We start from the raw sequence: 22,430 nt of genomic DNA, 5'->3' as shown, positions 1-22,430 counted from the left end.
TTGAAGGGTTAGAGCAGTGATTCCCAACCTAGTCCTCAGGTTGGTCCGTGTTTTTCCTCCAACCTAACTCGCAACACACAGGCATGAGGAAAAAATGCGGACTGTCTAGGAGGGCCCTGAAGACCAGGTTGGGGGAAACTTGGCTAGAGGATGACTAACAGAAATTGTGCATAGAAAAAGTTTAGGTATACTGCTTGTGGCTGATGCCATGTGCAAAGCAGAAGATGGTTTGGGCGCAGGTATTGTATACAGGCAAAGTGCACTTAGGCCCAATCCCATTTCACCCCTTGCCCCTACCACTTAGCCCTTAGCCCTCTGTTTTGCGCCTTCACGTCTAGGGTTAGGGTGTCCCAATTTTTGTTGAGATAGAGGGATAGGGCGAAGTGTTAGTGCTACATGGCCCTCCAAACAGAGGTTTTTCAGAGGCACACTCCAAACGGAGTGTTATGAGAAAAAAAAGAAAAAACAGGCAAGATGGCTGCGCGAGTGACCAAAGAAACCCACAAATGTAAGTATTTTCTCTGGTAAAAAATTCCGATAACTATTGTATCTTAGTTTAATGTATTTCAATGCATTATGGTAGTTTTCTTCATAACAAGCATAAAAAATCGCTAATGTCTCAGTAGCTAACTTTCCCGTTCCACCTTAAATAGTCCAGCAGTGTTGACGCCTTAAGCGACAGTGTAACTGCTGCTCCATTTAAGATGGAACGGGAAAATTTGAACAAGAAGCTGGTGAATAGCTGACTTCAGCTTCGTATTACCAATGAATTAGCTGTGCGGTGACCGATAATAAATGTCTTATACCCCCTCTTTGAAAGCATATGATGCCCTAAATGTAACTAAAGCCCAGCATCGAGATCCCTTCTCTGCTATCACTGAAGACGGGCCAGATCGCCTACAGAGAACCGCTAGTAGCCTGTTAATGAAGCAATGTTTTTTTTTTTTGTTTTGTTTTTTTTAATTATTATTTGAGGGTTGTCCCATTTCGTAGGGCAAGTTTTTAACCACTACACCTTGTAACTCAGTTCCAAGGGGTTTTTTGAGGGTGACACTCAAAAACAAGGGGTAGGGGTAAAAAGAAGAAATGGGATTGGGCCTTAATGTGCTTGTCAATAGGTAGGTATACTTAATAAACAGAATTGTGTAAAAAAAAAATGTATGAATTAGTTTAATCATTAATGGCAGTTTTTACTATTATAAATGGTAACTGCTGAAGAAGGCAATATTTAAGTACTGAAATTACTATCTGTGTATCACAGAAAGAAAACATACAAACTTTCACTGAAACACCTATTTTTACAGGACTGTAAAATGTGACATTCACTTGTTTTTGCGAACATGTACACTTTGCTTCTCCGAAACATGAGTACCTTATCACCTTGGAAAGTTGTTGACTCTTTTGAGCTAGAGTGAGCATAGCACCTCCAGAGCTATGTAAATAAGAAACTGCAATGCACAGTTTTCATTCTTCACCTACATGTTATACAGGCTGCCACAAAGAAACAGAAGTACGAGAAGATTAGTGAGAAGAAAATGTCAACTCCTGTCGAAGTGTTGTGTAAGGTATGTGTGTGGTCTTTAGATTTTTTTTTTTTGTTTGTTTTTAATGTCCGGAAACACTAGCCTCTGTTTATTTACTCATTGATCATATGGCGATTACACATCACATCAGTGCTTACTGTCAATAATGGAAAGTATCAAACTCCATTCAGTGACATGATCACCCTTCAAGTGCCAAGAACTGGCAATATCAGCTTTTTAGCGAGCTGAAATTGATTAGGGGACACTCTAAAGCTCCACTTACAGGTGTTACTTGCCATTATTATCATTTGATCTTTGTTTGATTTCAGTATGTTTGTATTCATATAGCATAGATGTGGATGATATGTCAAATATAAACTTGCAAAACTTGAACAAATTTTCATGATACACAGTATTACAGTATTTTTTCAGACATCTGATCACTTGAAACTGAGAACAGGAGTGCTAGATTTTAAAAATACTGTCATAAACTGTAGATGATCAGTGTTCAAGTACTAGTGATGTACAAAAAAAAGTATATTATATCATGAGTTTGTCACAATAACAATGTATATTGTCATACTGCCCAGCCCTATTATTGCATTTATTCTTTTATCCTACTTCGTGGGGCATAGACAACATAGAAAAAGCCTCTGTGAAATTTTGTACACTGCATCTTTAAGAGATTATAAGTGGATCCTAGAGAGTAATTTGAAAGCTTGAATATCATGGCTTTCAACAGCCAATCAAATGTCTGCGTGCATTTGACCTGTTTAACACTGAACAGTCATGTTGAAACTTGACTAGTATGTCTAAGGGGACTTGCTATCAACCTCTGAAATTTCAAAAGAACTGGGGGAGGGGGGATTTGGTTTTTGGCTTTCATGGTCTCCATTTCTGTCTCGAAGTCATTGAAGCCTTGACATTTCTGGCCTAATTGTCAAAAAAATCATTTAGACCAATCATCTCAATTTAAAACACTTGCATAGACTGAGGTTCCAGTGAGGCATGCAAAATTGGACCTAGTTTTGTCTCCAGGGGGCTCTACAGTGCACAAAGAGGTTAAAATCATTAAAAATCATATTGTCATCATTTTCTGCATGTAATAATGAGTGTGTAGTGATTTCAGCTGTTTATGCAGGAAAACTATGCAGTTACAACTCATGTCAGAATTTGAACTGTTTGTCAGGCATTTTGACTTGTTTAAATTCTACTGCTTACTATACCAAGGTCAAAAGTTAAAGTTGACAAACATTGAGTCATAATAAATACAGGTTTTCTTCAAAAATCTGTCTGCCTTTTATGTTCTGTCTGAGACAAAGCTGTATATTTACTTAGTTTTATAAACTTCTTTACTGATTTAAATTCCTTGTTCTTTTTGTTCTTGGCTACTTCGTAAATGAGGGTCACCCTTAATGTAATCAGAGCTTAAATGAAGGTTGATTGCTTATAATAGCCTTTAATGGTACGTGTCCACTGAATACGTGTAAATGTCTCCCTCCCCCTTTGCTGTGTCTTGTCTACAGTGCATGATTCCAATGAGTCTGCCAGAAAATGAATTTCAAATAAATTATGTTCTTATTCAGAGAGACTGCTCTTGTAAACTTGGTTCTAAATTAAATATTTCTGTAATTATCACAAACTAGTGTGTACTTACTGTCCCTAATTTAAAGCACCTAAGGGTGTGAGCATTCTCCAGTAAAGTGTTTTTCAGGTTGTAAAAATGTGCTCAAATTTACACGCATTCTGACAAGGGATAAATTGAACATGCAGATCTGTGAAAGGTTGTTGAAAGAATTTTTTTTAATAAACTTGACTGTCCTTTTTGCGTATGCTCATTTAACAATGTTTTGTCTCTACGCAACTTTGATAAGGGATATTTTGATTAGCTAGAAGATCTTGACATTAAAAGTTTTTTTGCTTTTTGTAGGGTTTTCCAGCAGAGTTTGCCATGTACCTGAATTACTGTCGTGGGCTGCGTTTTGAGGAAGCACCTGACTACATGTACCTGCGTCAGCTGTTCCGCATTCTCTTCAGGTACTTGAAACAGCACTGTCACTTGCACAGCATGGGCGAATTGACGTAGTTAACTACAGTCATGAAATGACAAAGCATCGACTTCAGTGTAAACACACCTAAAAGCATGCCGTTTTTTGTCTGGTGTGAAAGAATCACCCTGCAGTTAATGCCACCAAGGTCCATGATTTACACAGCGAGTGTCAGATATGTTGGTGGTTCTTCCACCACTCAGACAACTACAACAACATAAGAGAAATGAAAATGTCTGCTAGCTTGAATACTGTGATATGCTCTGACATGTATGTGGTAGGAGTGATTGTAGTAAGACGGTGTGATCCATCATTGATGTACCGAGCCAGTTAATGTTTGCGGTTCGCATTAAGCTTATGTTAGTAAGAAACTAAACAGTTAAGCACCTTTAACCAAATAGCCTTGCGCTTGTCATCAGATAGCAAAAAATAGTGTTCTTTTTAAATTATGAATATTACTAAAATCGCAGTTGGTGCATTTAAGAATGGGGAAAGTAGCTTTCTCCCACTATCCCATGACCCGTTTGTAAAATGTTTGTGTTTGGCCAGTGTTTGTCATGTTCTGACCATAAAGAATAGTTTAAAACCACATTTAACCGCCTGGTTTCTTCAAATTTCACTCAGCCTTAAAAATTGCAAGAAGCAATGATTTGACATTTATCGTGATGATAATCAATATCAACTGATATGAAAAGTTTTCGGCCAGCCCAAATTGCCATAGCTTTAACAAATCTCACTTTAACTGTCTGTAAACTTGTTTCTTGTTGAAATTTGCTTTATTTTGCTGTGTTAAATTGGCCTATTGGATACATTTAGTGTAGCCTAATTGTTATTAAAATTTTAGACAGAGCTTTGTTTAAATTGTTTAACACCTGTGATGTATTTACACTTTTAAAATCATTAAGACTTAATCTGTCTACATGAAGTCCTCATTTAATGGTTTACCAGGGAATGACGACATCTGTTTTATCATTGCGTTGTTGAACAAAATGCAGTTGAACTCTTAACTGGGAGAACCACAATTTTAAAGAAACTTCATCAACTTTGACCTTTTTGTTTTGATTAATGTTTTTTTGTTAGAAATAAAGAATAATTTATCAGTTACTAAAGAATGTTGTCACAGTGTTCTTGTTTTGTCCCCTAAGATCTTTCACTTGATTTTGCTTTATGGGGTGTGTGTGTGTGTTTATTTGTTTGTTTGGTTTTTTTTTTTGTTTTCTTTTTTTTGTTTTTTTTAAATTCTGCTCAATGTCACTGAATCTCTTCTAGGACTCTGAACCACCAGTATGACTACACATTTGACTGGACCATGCTGAAGCAGAAAGCAGCACAACAGGCGGCATCCTCAGGGGGACAGGGGCAACAGGCACAAACCCCCACAGGCAAGCAAACTGACAAACCCAAGGGTAACATGAAAGGTTAGTAGCAAACAGCCAAGTGACGTTTGAAGTGCAAAATATTAGACGCCAATTGCTTTCATTTCTTGTAAAAAGGAGTGAAAAATATTAGGACCTAAAGGGGAACAGTCATGTTTGAGTTTTTTTTATTTATTTTTTTAAACTACATATGCCTTGCAGTAGTATGCTGTGTTCCAAGTTATTATGCAAGTGATATCAGTAAGATTTAGTATTTAGGCTTTAGTTTTTCAAATAGTTTTATTTTTCATCTTTTTAGATAGCTGGTATCAATCTCAGACAGGTTTTTTTGTCAGGTGATCTTGATCAAAGGGAAACTTGGCTAGAGATTTGTTCCACATTGTTTAGCAAGTCACAGTTCTGCGTAATGGGGAGAAAGTGATCTTTCTGAAAACGAAAAGCATGAAATAACACAATTATTATTTCACAAAAAACTGAAGATCATCGAACTGTGAAAAGGTATGTGAGAGATTCAGAGCACAGGCTTATTATGGTCAGATAAAGGCTTATTAAACCTCTGTCTGACCAGGTATTTGAAGCTGCTGGTTTCTCTGGAGTCTCAAGACCCTCCCGATGCAGGATCCTCCACAGGCTGGCAGCTGTGTATAAAGCTATATTTCAGCCACACCTTAGCAAAGCTTACAAAGAGAAATGTTTGCTGTGGGCTCAAATACATGACAAATTTTCAAACAGTTTTATTCACTGATGAATGCCTCAAGGAAGTGGAGGAGTGATGATCTGGGACGGAATATTGGGAAGTGAGATGGTAGGTCCCTGAGGGTGTTAAAATGACCTCTGCAAGATATGTAGAGTTCCTAACCAACCATTTTCATGCAGTAAACCCTGTTGATTTGACTACTATGGGCATGAAAGGAAGAAAAGAAAAAAAAAATCATGGTTTAGCCACCGTCGTCCCCTGACCTCAGTCCTATTGAGAACCTGAGGAGCATCCTTAAAAGGAAGATCTAGTGGGTGTCAGTATGCCTCGATACAGCAGCTCTGGGAGGAAATAATGGCATCCTCAAATGAAATACAGGCAGAAACTATACATGGGCTTAAAAGTTAATTGGATGAGAGTTGTTAGTCATCTCAAAGAAGGACTCGTATATCAGTATGTAACTTGATCTGTAAATATATGATTTTAACATTTTTATTTTCTGAAAAATTTGTTTGAAATGATAGGATTGCTGCATTCTGCATAATAATTTGGAACGTATTTAGTGTTTTTTTTTCTTTTCTTTTCTTCACTTATAATAACGTCCAAATTGTGATATTGTTGAGGATTTAAAAAATCCTTAAACATATTGACTGTTTAGGAAAAACAAACAAAATGGCATGTGCATAATAATTTGGAACATGGTGTATTTAATCAAGCCTCTGTTTCTTGCACACTCAACAGCACAAGCCCATCAATTCCATCTAATTCACTCAGATGTTTTATTTTGTGCAAAACATGGTTCTGGGATAATAACACGAATCGGGCTAATGGTAGCTGAAAATCTGGTAGTTCTCAGCACTTTTAGTTAAATCGCAGGTGTAGCAGTGTTTGTGCAGAATAGCCACTCCCACGCTCAAATGAAACAGCACAAAAATAAATATATACTTTTGAAGATGTAGGAATAGCTTCTGGAATAAAACTATGCTGCAGTTGTTGTGTGTTTTTGCCTAGAAACAGGGCTAATGATCACAGGGCTAATTGACTGCGTGACTGGTCCCCTTTAAAAAATACATTTGGAGGAATCTTTTCCCCCACCCAAAGATTCATTAAATACAAAGGGGAAAAAGGGTTATAGTTGAAGGAGGTACCCCCCAAAAAAAATCAATTGGTCTGTCTTGCAGATGCAAAGACGTCCTTGGAAAATTTGACTACTAACTTTGTCAAAGTGTCTGTCTTCTCTGGGGACAAGGGTGGCTTCATTTTTCTCTCCCCCCCCCTCCCCCCTCCCCCCCTCCCCCTAAACGAATGGGTTTCATAACTTCATCTGTCCAGTCTCCCAAACACTGCCATGATCTTAAGTGTCACTATTTCCACCACACGTGGGTTAGTGGTAGTGACTTTGTGCACTAACCAATGTTAACTGTGTTTTTTCTCTAGCATTTTCTAGACACTAGCATTTTTGGTGGGGTCGACAGGGGAACTATAGAACTGTTTATGACTGTTGTGTAACTTTAAATGCAATCTCTAGTTTGTTAGTCATGAATGTCTTTGTTACAGCAGCAGTAAGCAATATATAGAGCAAGCTACATGGACATGGAGTCAAAGCAGGTTTTGCAGAAGTGAATTCTGTCTGTTTCCATTGGTGTCCAGCTGTCCTAGTTAGAGAGTTAGAAAAATATTTTGGAGAGATTTGAACAAGCATCATTATTCTTAATTTAGAGACACTGTGTGTGTGTGTGTGTGTATATATATATATATATATATATATATATATATATATATATATATATATATATATATATATATATATATATATATATATATATATACATACACACACACACAACACACTACTTGCTGTTACCCCGTAAAATTATTTTCATTGCGGAAATGGAGTACACGAACTGAACTGAAAATCATGTGAATGCAGGGTGCATTATAGCCGTCTCACCCTCATACTGCTACGTTATATCTTGTTTTGAGGGGAATGAGAGGTTTCCACTTTGTCATTGCATTTGTTAGTTTTTCAGTTGTTTTATTTATACTTTTCCCACAGCGTCAATGTTGCTGAACTTGCCACACTGTGAGTTTTGAATTTTAAAATTTTAAATGATACTTTGCACTCAACTTTGATCATTAAACAAATTCACCAAGGCAGTACCTGGAAATTACTTGTCTCATAATGAGGTTGTCTCATATCCTTGTGCAAGGGATGAAAATGGGCAACCTAGGCAGTTTTCCTTAATGTTGCACTGGTCAGCCCAAAAAAAAAAAAAATCTGGTCAATACAGTCTACAGGTGAGATGTAAAATGCAGCAGCATTTAAGGTGAAATGAAAAATGTAAATAAAAAGCAAACTTCCTCCAGTCTCATCCACTGGAGGTATGGAATCATGGAGTATCGATTTACAGCGACCGAGCAGCTGTGCTCTAGGATGTTTAGGCTGGAATTTGGGACGGCGGATGGGTTTGAGGAGTCAAATAAGAAAATGTGTTAACAGTATTTCTCAATCTCTTGTTTTTTGTCATAGCTCACCTACATGTCAGCATTAGCGCTTGGATTGACTAGTTGCTGAGCTTTGCTTGACACTTGATCAAGTTGTGGAGATTACAAAAACATTTTGACTGATTAGCTTAGATGCTGCCACTAAAGCAAAGCCCTCAGGTCTGATGGAGAGAGAAACTTAATAGGGGTAGGGCTGGGCGATAAAATGATAACGATAATTATCGCGATATAACTTTTCCTCAATAGAGTGATACGACATGTTCGATATAATACACCATTCGCACACTTCCACGTTCTAGCGAAAGCCTTCGTGGCGTTTTCTACTGCAAGGAAAGCGACACTACTCTGCTGTCGCCAGGAGAGGGCGCACTTCCGAGTTTTTCGACATGATTAGAGAGGGAGGGGACCACGAGTAAGATGAGTCTTTAGCAACGGCTGAAACGCAGAGTTATACATTCACAATCCTCACAACTACAGCGCTGTTGCAGCGCTCGGACAGTCATAATTTAGTATGAGTGCGTTCCCAAGCAACGAAAGTGAAAGAAAGAAGTGAGTTACAGAAGTGAGTAAATTACAGCCCTGATTTATACGAAAGTAAACTGAGGAAGCTGTGAGGCATTGGAGAGCAGGAGAGCGCTATCTTTCCAGGCTAGCTGTTTTTAGCAGCTGGCTAACTTGAAGCAGCGCACTGTCACTCACACAACACGGAGAATTGATGATACTGTAGATCAAACACGACACAAAAGCACCGCTTTCAGTTTAAACGTACCTAAAAGGAGGACTCTGTTTGTCTGGTGTTAGATATTTTGCGGTCCACCCCTTAAACTACTACGTTAGTATAGAGAAATCCAGTCGTCGCTAGCTGGTGTTTGAATACTGTTATGTCATTTGTAACGGGGTAGCTGAGCGCTCGTCACCAGCTAAAAATAATCTGTTTTCTTTCTTAAATTATGACTATTACAAAAATAGCCATGCTTTTCCAGCTGGCAAAGACACCAGACACTTTCTCCCACTCTCCCATGACAGATTTGTGAAATGTTCCATTGTTTGGCGACTGTTCGTCATGTTCTGAACATAAAGGATAGTTTAAAACACGATATCAAACGATATGAATTTTGTTTATCGTGATAACATTTTTGGCCATATCGCCCAGCTCTAGGTACAGGCATGTAGTGCTTAGAACCCTATTGCGTTTTAGCCTTTTTCTTCTTGAACTTCTGATCGTGATTCTCTGCTAGAAGGAATCATGCAGACCAAACTATAAGCTGTACAAACGTAAATCTTGACCAATAGGAAGTTGTCCCTCCTTTTTTCTGTTTCCTTGGCTCAAGACAAACTCATTTAAAATTTGGAGCCTTTAGCTCTGCCTGCTTTTTTTTGCATAATTGTGGAACTTTTTTACTTTTTACTTTTGTGAGTTCCCTTTTGGATCAGCGCGAAATGTGCTAAAAATCTGACTCAAGAATATTTTGTCCAAAAAAAATTTTAACCTAATAGCAGTATACAGTTCATTATGCTAGGGTGGCCTATCCATTTTGGCATATATGCATCATTAGAGGGTGCTGTAAATGCTAAGTAACTGTTTTGCACTGTCCGTACATCTGATGAAGCGGGAAGTTTGCAAGCAGTGTCTTTCGGACACAGAGTTCGTAAGGATGACTTGATGAATCGAAATTTGTGGCTGCCATCGGCCAATTAACTCTCAACAGTCCTCTGAAAAGCTTAATATTGACCAATCCTGAATGGTGAAACTTGAGTGTTGTATCTGTATATGCACTTTCTAATAACCAGTTAAGTTTCAGAAGATTTGGTCTCTAGGGGTGCTATTCGGCTAAATCAAAATGTTTTCACTTATTGTTTTTAAAAGTACAGTGTTCTAAAAACCTGGCTGTTACAAATGTATGCACAGTTATTTTGCAAATGTTAATTGTTTGAAAACTGCACTTTTCAGACTACTCATGTTTTGTTCCTAACTTCCTGAAATTGATCTTGAACTACTCAATAGCCTTTGTAGGTAAATAATTATTTTTAAAAAGTTGTCTTAACGTGATTAGTTATTGTAGCCTTGGCATTTCTAACTTGAATTGCTATAACTTAACAACAGTTGGTCTCGCCTCAAAATTTGAAACCATTTTTAAACACTATAAAATGAGACTCTGATGAGGTGTGGAAATTTTGGTCCAGATTGCCCTTGAGGATATGAAAGCTCTCAAACATTTAAAATCTTAAAGCCTGTTATGAGCGTATAACGCAATCTACAGATAAACACCCAGTGACTTGAATCATTTCTTCTTCTTGAATAACTTTACAATTACAAGTTATATCAGAAATGGGAATCCTTGTCCAGTTTTTGACATTTATTCTAAATCTACAGTTTATTATACAGCCCCAATTTCAGAGTTTGGACAGTGTGTGCAATACTAATAAAAACAAAAAGCAGTGATTAAGTGATTCCAAATTTTATGCCTGCAACATGTTTCAAAAAAGTTGGGCAGGGGGTGTGTTTGCCACTGTGCAACATGCACAGCACTTAATAATCATTTGGAGACTGAAGACACAAAGTAATCCAGTGGAATATTTTGCCATTCCTCTGTTATACAAGTTCTAAACTGTGCAATCGTACAGGGCCTTTGTCAGTTTTTGAGCTTAAGAGACATTTTCAGTGGGAGACAGTTCTGGACTGCAGTTAGGTCAGTCTAGCAACCATACTGTAATTACGCAGCCATGCTGTTGTGACATGCAGAAAGTGGCTGTTATGTTGAAATGAGCACGGACGTCGCTGAAAATACTCTGGATCGGATGGGCATGATGCTGACCTTATTAAACAAATCGGATATTGGCGAGATGGTCTGATACACATTCCACTGTATTTCATTGTTTTCAGTAAAGCTGCGGTGGAAATGGTCCACGAACTGCAGCAGTGAGCGGAACACTCTGTCAAGAGTTATTAAACATTTGTTGTCAACTGCAGCAGTGAAATGAACTGAATGTTTAGTTTTTATTTATTTATATAAATAAATATATATATAATGAATGATGGTCATTCATTTTTGCCAACATCATCACGGTCAACATGGCAACCAATAAGTAGCTTCATTAAAGGTTATGTCAGATAAACCATAATGATGCTTGCCTATTCAAGTAAAAGGGGCGAAAAGAGGTTCCTGTCTGATAAAATTTTGCTCCAGCTGCTTTGCCCTGCCCTCATTTCCTGCGGCCAGAGCAGCAGCCTGTGGTAAAAGGCTGGACAGCGGGGTGAACAACCCTGAATTTTTTTTTTCACCCTTTTCTTAAAAGCTGTCATGATTGTTTATGCTGCGGTGCATCAGAATAAAAGCCCCGTGCAGGAACTTTTCCCTGTACTGTATCAGCTTCGCGAACGAAAAGCTTTGCATTATCAATTTCATTTTGTTTTCCATTTTGCCACAAATAAATAAGCTTATTATTTATTTAAATAAGTAAATAAGCATTGGCCCAGAGAGGATAGTGCCGTTTCTGGCATATGGCTTCTTCTTTGCACGATACAGCTTTTATTTGCATTTGTGGATTACATGGCGAACTGTGTTCACAGCCAATGATTTCTGGAAGTGTGTCTGAGCGCATGCATTGATTTTCCAGTACAGAATCATGCCTGTTTTTAATGCAGTGAGGGCTCGAAGATCACAAGCATCCAGTATTGACCGTCTGTCTTGTCCCTTGTGTACAGGGATTTCTCCAGATTCTCTGAATCTTTTGATATGTACAGTAGATAGTGGGATATCCAAAGTCTTTGCAGTTTTACGTTGAACATTTTTCTGAAATTGTTGCAATTTGTGGATGCGGTTTTTCGCAGATTGGTGAACCTCTGCCCATCTTTGCTTCTGAGAGACTCTGCCTCTCTAAAATGCATCTTTTTATACCCAGTCATACGAGTTAGTTGCAAATTGCTCCTCCAGCTGTTTATTTTTATTTATTTATTTTTTTTTATAAGTACCCCTTACTTTTCCAGCCTTTTGTTGCCACTGTCCCAACTTTTTTGAGATGCGTTGCTGCCGTCAAGTTCTAAATGAGAATGTTTTTCATGAAATGGTAAAATGTCTCACAACACATCAGATGTTTAAAGTATGTTCTGTTGTGAATAAAATATGGGTCTATGAGATTTGCAAATCAATACATTCTGGTTTTATTTACTTTTATTTATATTTTACATAGCTTCTCAACATTTTTGGAATTTTTGGACTTTGTTCTTGTTTTTCTTTTTAGTTTCATTTTGTATAACTGCTGCTCTGTGCTCTAATTACAGCCTTTTAGTAGACACAGAGGTATACAGAATTGTTTTTTTTGTTTGTTTTTTTTTTTTTAAAGCTTTATCAGATCTGTTCAGTATCAGCTGTGCGTGTTGCAGGCATCAGTGTTCAGATATTGGGTTTGGTATTAGAATAGAAAACCTGGGATTGGTACATCTCTATGAACCATGATAGATGCTGCACTGGAAACAAACTGAATGGTCCTTTGGCCCTGAGTACACAATACACATTTCCACTGTGTGTCAGTCCATTTCAGATGAGTTCGAGTCCACAGAGATGTGACTTCCACTGTGCATAGTGCAGTCTTATTTTGCGTTTGTGTATGCGGCAATGAACAGTGTTTGACAAGTTTTTCAAAGTATTCTTGAGTCTATGCAGATATATCCGTTACTGAAACATGCCGCTTTTTAATGCAGTGCTGTCTGAGAAGTCGAAGGTCATGGGTTTTTGGTTATGGTTTTTGACCTTGCCCTTTACACACAGAAATTTTTGTAGATTCCTTGAATTTTTCAAAGATATTAGGGATCGTAGAGGGTCTTTGCCAACATTAATGGCATTTTGATGAACTCTGACTCCCCTAATTTTTTGCTTTCTGTCTGTAAATGGGCCTTTTGGAGGTGATATGCTCTTGGAGTGTGGATTTGCTGCTTGTTTATTTTTTTTATTTGCATTTTTTTAACTTTTTGTAAAATTATGTATACTGTGTTTATTTTTACCTTGCATATTTACTTGTCCAATTGAACAGTAAATTCATACACCACTAGCAGACAAGCATTAATGTCAAACCCTGCTTTAAATTTATCTGAAGTTCCTTGCACCTTCAGCATTGTTAGTCCTCCCATGCCCATTTTGGTCCAATTATTTCATAATCTTGTCAGATACATTTCCAGCTATGGAAAATTCATTCATCTTTTGCATCCAAAATTGTTTTGCTTGTAGAGCTGTGACCCTTTTACATTTTTGTCTGCTTGTCAATTCGTAATTGTTACATCATATATTTGCTCAGATAATGTTTCTTGGTTTAAACAAGCTTTAAAGCATTGCTCAAAGCAAAGTGAACTTTTTAATAAATCAGAAATCAAATTTTTTCAACCTTTTTTTGTAAATGTGATTCTTCAGAGAATATATATCATTTGACAAGCTTTTGTTATTCTAATTCTGTTGCTCATATTTTGTCTGATTTTATGTTTATGCTGAGGTGAGCACATGTTTATCTTGTCTCTTTGTGATGGGTCAATTTTTTTTAAACCCTTTTTGTGGATTCTAGATATCCCACTATAGAACTTGCCAAAAAGTGCCTAAACCAGTTTTGTCTTTCAAGGCTTATTAGTGATAGGAGAGTAAGCATTGTGAGAAGTGTGTGAGCTATAAGTAGTTTTCGCTGGTGACATGGCATTGCCTTAATCCTTTGTGCAGTCCGCCTACTTAGCAGTACATTGTTTGTTAGCCACCTCAATGTGTGAGTAAAAAAATTACGCTTGTACTGTGTAAATGGTGTCATATAACTGTACTTTTGTCATTTTGTTTGGGGATTGTCCTTTGCCCTACTCATTCTTGATGGCCTTATCATATAGTGTCAATGTAATAGTGTTCTGATTTTTAAATTTACACAATTTTCCACCTACCCCAGAGGGATATTAGTCTCTGAGAAATGTTTCTTCTCCTGCACTCAGAATTTCCTGAGTCATTTTGTGTCCATTGTTAATACTTTATCAGAGTTGCTACTGACCAATGAAAAGTGAAGACCAAAGACATCCTCCAGTATGCGTAACAACTACAGGAAAGCACAAACAGCAGCACAGGCTTTTGATATGCAGACACTAATAGCAGCTATGTCCATTTGCTTTGAGTAGAGTAAGCTTGCCAGAGAGTCTTCTTTAAATACAAACTTTGCTTGTAAAAAGCAGTGTAATAGCCACAGGGTTCATAGCATCGACTAAAATGCCAGTAAAAGCTGAAATTCTCTATGTAATTGACATTCTTAAGTCAAATAAGGATCTGAACAGGGTTTCTTCTTCTCCAGACTTCAGCACACTGCCTCAAACACTTTATTCGGCTCATTAGCTAATTAGAATGGCCTTCGTGAACTGAATTCAGTTTAGTGTGTCAGATGAGGGCAAATGCTAATCTCCACAGCACTTTGCCCCAGAAAGTCCCCAGTTGACATGCCTGGATTAGATAGTATAGTTAATAGCTCAGTGATCAAATTTTGTGTACAGACACGTTAATTTACAACTGGAATGAATGTGATTAATAACTTGATAGTGAATAAATACATCTCATTCACTGCCGAAATGTGGGGAAAAAAAAAAGTGAAGTCTGAATTAACAAGCATTGTGGAGCACTTTTTGGCATTTCATTTGATGGCTTCTACCCAATGTTGTGCATCTAAAATGGTGGCAACAGTGTATACAATGCATACAATACATACAATGTATGTATATTTTTATTTATTTTTATTTTTTTTGGGGCTCCCATAAATTTGTTTAATATAATAACTCCTTCAAGCACTGAGAATATATGTGGTGAAATTATTCCAATTGTAATTGCTTAAATAAGCATGTAGTTTGGAAGCATTCTTTATCACTAACAGTTGTCTACTTCAACTATTGTATTACAATTCATCATTGCAATGATGAATAACCTTCTATATTTCTTTCTTTTGCAGGTTTCTAAGCATTAAGGTGATTTAATGAAGCAGAGCAGAAGAGTGGTTGTAGCAGGATTTGCCTTCCAACCATACCTTGGCATCTCGGATTAATTTCACCAAAACCTGCCAGGCACTGTGGGGCAACCCTTATCCTGTTAAGAACTTTTTGTTTCATAAACTACATATGTAATCGGCATATATAGATAAAATGCTCTGCATATATCTATATATTGGTATGTATATACTATATCCATAAAGAGAGCAAGCTTGGTATGGAATTTGAAGCTGTAGCCTTTTCTATCCTGTCCCTGAAGACTTTTTCCCCTTATCTTTTTCTTCAAAATTTAAGACTTTAGAAAATGATTGATTCTCTGAGGATATAATTGTGCACATGCCAATATTTTCCTGGAGTTTTCTCATTAAGGTCAATGGCTTGGGTTCCCACCTCATTCTTGTATTATGTCACTGGTTGTCAAACACATTCTTCAGATGGGAAACATTTTTCTCCTGTTTTTTTCCCCCTTTGTTAAGCAAAGTTGAAAAGATGTATGACTAAATCTGTTTTGCTATAAAGAAATCCTGTCTATTACTAAGCAGACATTGTTCTTTTTCCTCTTAAAAGGTAATTAAGGTTCTGCCTGCTGATCTGTGCTAGAAGAGCTTCTAATGTGAAGATAAAAAAATTCTAGTGACTACTAGATTCCTCTTTAGAACGCTGCATTAACTGTTATTGTACTTGATATTCTGAAGTCAAAAAATTAATAAAAGAATGAAAATCCACAAAAGCATATTCATTATAAATTAGGCATCACTCCAGCAAACCTGTATATTAAATGCTTAGATGAAAAAGTATGTGTAAATTATCTGGGTTTGTTTGCTATTCTGAAAAATTATGTTGATTTGACAAACTATTCATTAATAGCTATGATGGCCATGGATGAATTTTAATTTTGGAGGTGGGAGTGGGGGGGTGGTGTTGGGTGCGCTTACTCCACCTTTCCTATTATGATTTTATGTATTTTTAATGAGGAAAAAGAAGTTTTTCGGTTTTAGTTGTCAGTCCCTAAGTTCTATATTGGATTAATGACTTTTGGGTAAAGTAGTGGTGTTTTGGGAAAAAGACAAGTTTTTCTCCGTGCTGTGAAATTAACCCACCTGTCTCCAGGACTTTTTTTCAGGTTTTAATCCCTAATTCTTGTCCTCCTTTATTGTTGGGGATATATTGTTCATTTTGTTTTATATATATTTTCAAGTCTTGTAAGGCAATGCATTGAATTTCTCTGTTTTTAGCCACAAGGCATAAGTAACTCAGCAACTTGGACGTGGGTGTTTTCCCCTTTCTTTTTTTCCTCTTTTCTTTTTTTGGTGTGTGGAGGATGATTTTTCTCCTCCCTCCAACTAACCCCCCACCCACTTCCTTTTCTCTGACCCAGCTTACACTATTTACTGCTGGATGTTCTATAAAGTGTAACTTATTCCCTTTTAGCATGTTGAAATAAATTAAAAATGACTTCTGAGAACTGCTGGCCCAGTCTGTAATTTAAAGGGAATGTACAGAACTGCTAATTGTGGTAGTTAATGATGTCCCTTTCCATTTTTTTCTGCTACTGAAGGAGTGAAGGTCCTTCAAATTGTGTTAAAAGAGAAAGCAATCTTTTGATGGAAAACTCAACGTTTAGTGGATGTGTAAAGTATTAATACTAGAGACATCGGGGGCCTAGAAATGGACTAAATGCATTGCTGTAATTTAGGGAAGCAGCTCCTGTAAAGTGAATGTGAGGCTGCTGAGTAGTTACATGCATTTACATTTCTGCCTATTAAAATGGATTCAAATGGCAAATGTTTCATGTTTGTCATTTACAAACAGATCTGGTAGCAACTAACTAAGAAAGCTGCTTAGAATACGTTGATTGTTCTTAAGGAAATTTTCAGTGTTCAGTGCACACACAAAAGATGAGTCACATAACTGAAGTTTTTTTTTTTTCTCCCCCCCTTTCTCCATTTGAAATGTGCCTTTCCTCAATTTATATACATTATGATGCATTGCTTACTGCTTATGTGGTGCTTTTACTCTTTCATCTGAATCTTAAGTGTTATACAGGGGAAAACTGCTAAATGCAGTTCAGGTATGCCTACAGGTGTGGAGTTTGGGTAACACTGCTGTACTAAAGTTGCCTTAAATCATGATGTCGAATTGTAGGTTGCGAGTTCGGAATATGCGCTCAACATAGTGGTACTATGATCCTGCCTCGAAATTTATTCCATAATTCCAGTGAGCGAAAGATCTGCTGTAGCGATGTGCAGACCAGGGTGGTTAAGTTCCATTTGTCATGTGTACAGCAGCTGCTGGTGGACGGCCAAGCCATGTATGAGCATGGAGAAGTCTAACAAGTGTTTGATATAAATGCTGTCTAAAAATGTTTACCACTTAACCTAATTCGGAATTGTTAGTTACAAATAATGATTATTTACATATTACCATTTGAAAATTACTGAAGAAAGAAATCATACATGCAAAAACGAAAGTTTATGGTAGCGAGATTGCCACGTTTCTGACTTAGTTAAAATCTGTCAGGCTAAGGTTTTCAAAAATTTGACTTATACAACCGTAGAATTTTACGGAGCAACAAACGACAATAAAGAGTTTACTGTCAGATCAGGCTGCTGCAGTACAATCTGGTGGTGTGGAAATCCAGGTTAAAAGCAGGGATAGGGGAGTAGCTAAGTAGCGTGCTATTTTTTGCAGCTAACTACATTTTTTGTACCTAATAGCTATAGCCACTACAGTTTTTATGAACTGTAGCTAATAGCTGTAGTGCCTACAAATTTTTGTGTAGCTATAGCGATAATTTTCGCTACAATTTTGCTTCAGACTTTAGGCAATCCGCGCAAAATTTGAACCACAGAATGCGGTCGTTAACTGGGCTAGTGGCGACTGTGCAATCCTGACTGAGCCGCAGACAGTTTGAGGAAATGGTCACGTGCTGCCCCCACGCGCTGATCACCCCTTGCTAGTAGGCTTAGCTCGGGGGTCGGCAACCGATATGTTAAGAAGAGCCATTTTGTCCTTTCAACAAAAACGAAACCACCTTGGGAGCCACAACATTTTATGTCCGTTTTACCATCTTGGCTGTAAATGTGTCTCAGTATGTGTTAATATACTAGAATAGACTAAAAATATAAACGAAAATGCAGACTTTGCTCTGCTTTAACCTTCAGGTCAGCTGTAGGCGCTTTTCTCGCACCTCAGTCAGGAAACTTTTTAGCGAAAGCACAGTTTCTTGTAAAATGGCTCTCAACGTTCGAATTTTTGTGAGGCTCAAGTCAGCTTCTCGTTCACCAGCTTCTTGTTCGAATTGTCCCGTTCCAGTGTAAATGGTGCCTGAGGCGCCAGAATGTACTGCTGCGCCATTTAAGGTGAAATGTAAATTCGAACAAGAAGCTGGTGAAAGAGAAACTGACTTTAGCTTCGCGACTTAGTGTTTGACAGTTTCTCGTTGCAGATTAAACGTATCTGGAAACCAGCTGGTACGGAGCCCCGCTGGTGACATCCTAGTGCATGCTGCCTCCGCTGTCAAGCCCGATAGTCCCCAATTGAGCCCAGCACATCCACAAACACTGAGCAAAGCTTACTGCCTTGGTGTCAGGGGCAGCAAACTTCCGTCCTGCACAGAATCCAGACACACCATCCTCCAGCTCTGCGTTGTCTGCTCCTGACATAAATGTAGCCCATCTCAGTCAATTATAAGTAGTTATGCCAAGTGCCCCTTTGGACAAATTGAGAGAAGCTTTAGTGTAGGCTGGTACCTGTCTCAACATATGGCTAGAACCAGGGCTACCGGAACCACGGTGGCAAGCGGGCATTTGACCCACCACTTTTCAAAATACTGGTGCGACAACCCATTACTTCAGGACGCGCACATAAAAACCTCCACTTTCCAGTGATGTGTCTACATTTGGGGCCAGTGGGGCCTGGCCCCACCAGATGTGGCTGTGGAGCGGTGCATGACATTATCAATAATTCACTATAACAACTAATATATATTTTTTTTTCTTCGTAACTAACGTTGTTGTGCATCTATTAGATATGACAATGGTAGGGCTGTCCGATACATTCCAAATATTCTCCTGCGTGTTGTGTAAATGCCAGTAGGCTACCTGTTTCTCCTGCTTGTCTTCGTTTGGTGAGTATGGGGCTGGCCCGTCAGCGTTCGACCAAGTGAGCAGTTAAAAAACACTCTGGGTATGTTCAACGCACTTTTAAGAACCAGCTGTGGGGCACGATCATGTTGCACTGATGCTGAGAGTAGCCAATAAAACATACATAATAAATTTACATATGTCCAGATATGTAGTAAACGTTGTTTATGGTATGGGTGTTGCCATGCAGCTAGTTATTGTTTATCATCAGTTGTGGTAGCCACTCATAATACCAAGGCAATATAATGAGTCAAGTCGAAAATGTACAAAAAGTTAAATTTGGTACCTTGCCATTAGAGCAGAAATTTGAGATCAAACGTTTGGAACCACCCCAGCCAGAGCATTTCAGCCTGGAAAAGACAAAAATTGCTCCTTCAATCCAGAGAGGTCTAACAGAAAACAAGGCTAAGTGTAGCTAATAACACTCTTCTGCTTTCCTTGCCTGCCCTTGCTATGCTGTCACTTGTGTTCATTCATGGATTGGTGGACTTTCAGATAAAAGTTTTTGACACATTTGCCCAGATGAAAAATTGTTGTGCATCTTTTCTTTTCAAGCATTAACGTCACTGGTGAGTCATTTTGCCTTATTCCAAGGCGTGTTATACCTACTGCCCGGAAAGCATGTGTTTCCCGATATGTTGGATCAGTTATGTAGTTGCAGACCACAATGATCATATACTGCTAGATAACTACGGATTTATAATTTGATGCTGTATAACAAAGTTTTGTGAGGTCTATGTCATTATCATATCATTCATATTCCTGTTTCCACTTCCATTAACTCCTGCACCACGTTATGTTAATTTGTGAATTTGCGATTTGATTGGAGTGTGTCTGTGTTTGAATCAGGTTTGTGTGTAGTTGTGTTTAGAACTGGCAACAAAACAAACACGGACACTGATCATGATCAGGTTCTGAGGTGGGTAGAGTAACATAAATGGGTAACACTTTACAAGTGTTGACTAACATGGAGTAATGCTTTAGTTAATATGAACAAGACATAAAGTAACCCATTAACAATGGTTACCTAATGTTAAGCAAACATGTAACAACTGCATTAGTGTTGTTTTCATATGAAGTGTTGACTTATTAAGTAATGCATCTATTAACATGAACAACAACTGAGGTTCTACATTGATAATGGTCAACTAATGTTATGTAAACATGTTACAACTACATTAGTTCATGTTTTAGTCTTTTGCTCATGTACTGCAGTTATACATAATGATTGAAAAAGTCAAGTCAAATTTGTCAAGTCAAATTTATTTGTATAGCGCTTTTTACAACTGATGTTGTCACAAAGCAGCTTTACAGAAATCCATTAAGGACAAAGTTTTAACATGAAATGTAAATCCTCCAAGTGAGCAAGCCAGGGGCGACAGTGGCAAGGAAAAATTCCCTCAGAGCTGAGGAAGAAACCTTGGGAGGAACCAAGGCTCACATGGGGGGACCCATCCTCCTCTGGTCAAACTACCTACAAAATTATTATACTACTAATATTAATAGTAGTAGTAATAGTAGTAGTTGTTAGGAGTCCATGAAAACTTCAGTGTAGAGTGGGAGTGGGCAGCTAGTCCAAGTCAAGTGGCGGTAGCTGGGCAAGTGGCGGCGACTGGGGCGTGGGCAACTGGTCTGAAGCGGATAGCAGGAGAGCTCTGCAGACAATCATCCATCAGTGTCCGTCCAGCAGGTGGGCAGTCGTTTACTCGGAAAAAGGTAGGGAGATGGAATTAGTTTTATTTTGTTTGAGTGTATGTAAAACAGAGAATGTGAACATTTCCAGAGTGTGGCTAATGACTCCGGCAAATCTGACTATAACAGCTTAACTAAAAGGAGAGAACCAAAAGGACACACAGACACGGGAGCACCCTGAGATAATCTGGCATCCCTCCGCTCCACCGTCCACAAACCTGAGTGATCGCGTGCGAGCGGCGGGACAACAGCACCAGCGCCTCAGTTTACTATAATTCCCTGTGTCCATGGACCCCTGGATCTGCTGCCTTTATCTAAGGGGGAACATTAACTACCAAAAGCTAAACTAAACAAGTGAGTTTTCAGCCTAGATTTGAAGATTGCGACTGAGTCTGAGTCCCGAATATTTTCTGGAAGATCATTCCAGAGTTTGGGGGCTTTATAAGTGTAGCCCGGGAAAACACACACGGGACGACAACTTATAAGCTATTGGGTCCGTTTATTCTCTATCAGGATTTCAAAGATTTGATGTAGTGAGAGGAATTCAGCTCAGTGTCACAAAAGTATAACAGCCAACTGAAACAAAGAAATAAAAAAAAACCAAAAATATAAATTTTAAATGGACCTGGCTCAAATACTCTTTCGGTCCGCTACAGCCTCTTATGAATACAGCTCAAAGAAAACAATTAGGCAAAATAACATAAGTACGTACAGTACAAATAATACGGTAGTGGCTGTTGTAAAGATAAACACACCATCAAAACCGCACCACTTTTGTTTTGTACAAAATCATCTATACAGCACATTTATCTAAATCCTCTCTTGTCTCAGAAAAATCAGTACTCACTTTGCTTGTGTGCGAAACACCAAAACACATGTAGCTTAGACCACTTAGACCAGTTTAGCTTCTCTCATTCACGATAACTATATGAACAGAAATGGGAATATTCACCACCATTATTGACAATAGTAGAATATTTTGCATTCCTATTACAACAAACTACCAATAAACTGAACATAAAACTCTATTAAGGGGCTGCCTTATAGCTTTGAACAGCTAACACGGATTATATAGGCAAACTGACCTGCTCAACTGCTGAGAAAGTCTCCATGCACACGAAATTTCTATCTTGTGCTTTAAACCTAGCCATATTTGACATCCCATCGTTAAACATCTAAAATAGCCAACAGCTTATGCTAGTGAAGCCTATTTTAGCGTTTACAGGAGTATAATTCGAATATTTTCACCTTTCCTCCCACAGCTAGTACACTGCAGCTCTAACCAGCTTCTTCTGGTTTCTTTGAATGCACTCGCTCGTTCTGTGCTCTGCAAAACAGCGCCCCCGTGAGGTCTTAAAGGCACAGGAACCTATTTATGCTTTTAGATTAATGTAGGTGAAACTGATAGGATCTAATTATCACCTGGCTACATTTCTCCCCTGCGAGAGGGTAA

General features: G+C 38.2%; 1 protein-coding gene across 4 annotated transcripts in view; it reads left to right on the top strand.

Annotated features, from left to right (window-relative positions):
- Positions 1-15,865, top strand: part of csnk1a1 (casein kinase 1, alpha 1) — a 46,470-nt gene extending 30,605 nt beyond the window's left edge. For 2 of the 4 annotated variants that reach the window (XM_036569167.1, XM_036569164.1), the window contains 4 exons: positions 1,491-1,565; positions 3,454-3,560; positions 4,841-4,989; positions 15,104-15,865. In XM_036569167.1, coding sequence (XP_036425060.1) covers positions 1,491-1,565; positions 3,454-3,560; positions 4,841-4,989; positions 15,104-15,111 — 339 coding nt within the window. In that variant the 3' untranslated portion in view covers positions 15,112-15,865. Of the gene's footprint in view, positions 1-1,490; positions 1,566-3,453; positions 3,561-4,840; positions 4,995-15,103 lie in introns of those variants that run through there. The other 2 variants (XM_036569166.1, XM_036569165.1) reach the window with 2 other exon arrangements.
- Positions 15,866-22,430: the final 6,565 nt, after the last annotated feature.

This window comes from Colossoma macropomum, unplaced genomic scaffold, assembly GCF_904425465.1.
Source record: "Colossoma macropomum unplaced genomic scaffold, Colossoma_macropomum, whole genome shotgun sequence".
NCBI lineage: Eukaryota > Metazoa > Chordata > Actinopteri > Characiformes > Serrasalmidae > Colossoma > Colossoma macropomum.
This window is presented reverse-complemented; position numbering and strand designations above follow the sequence as displayed.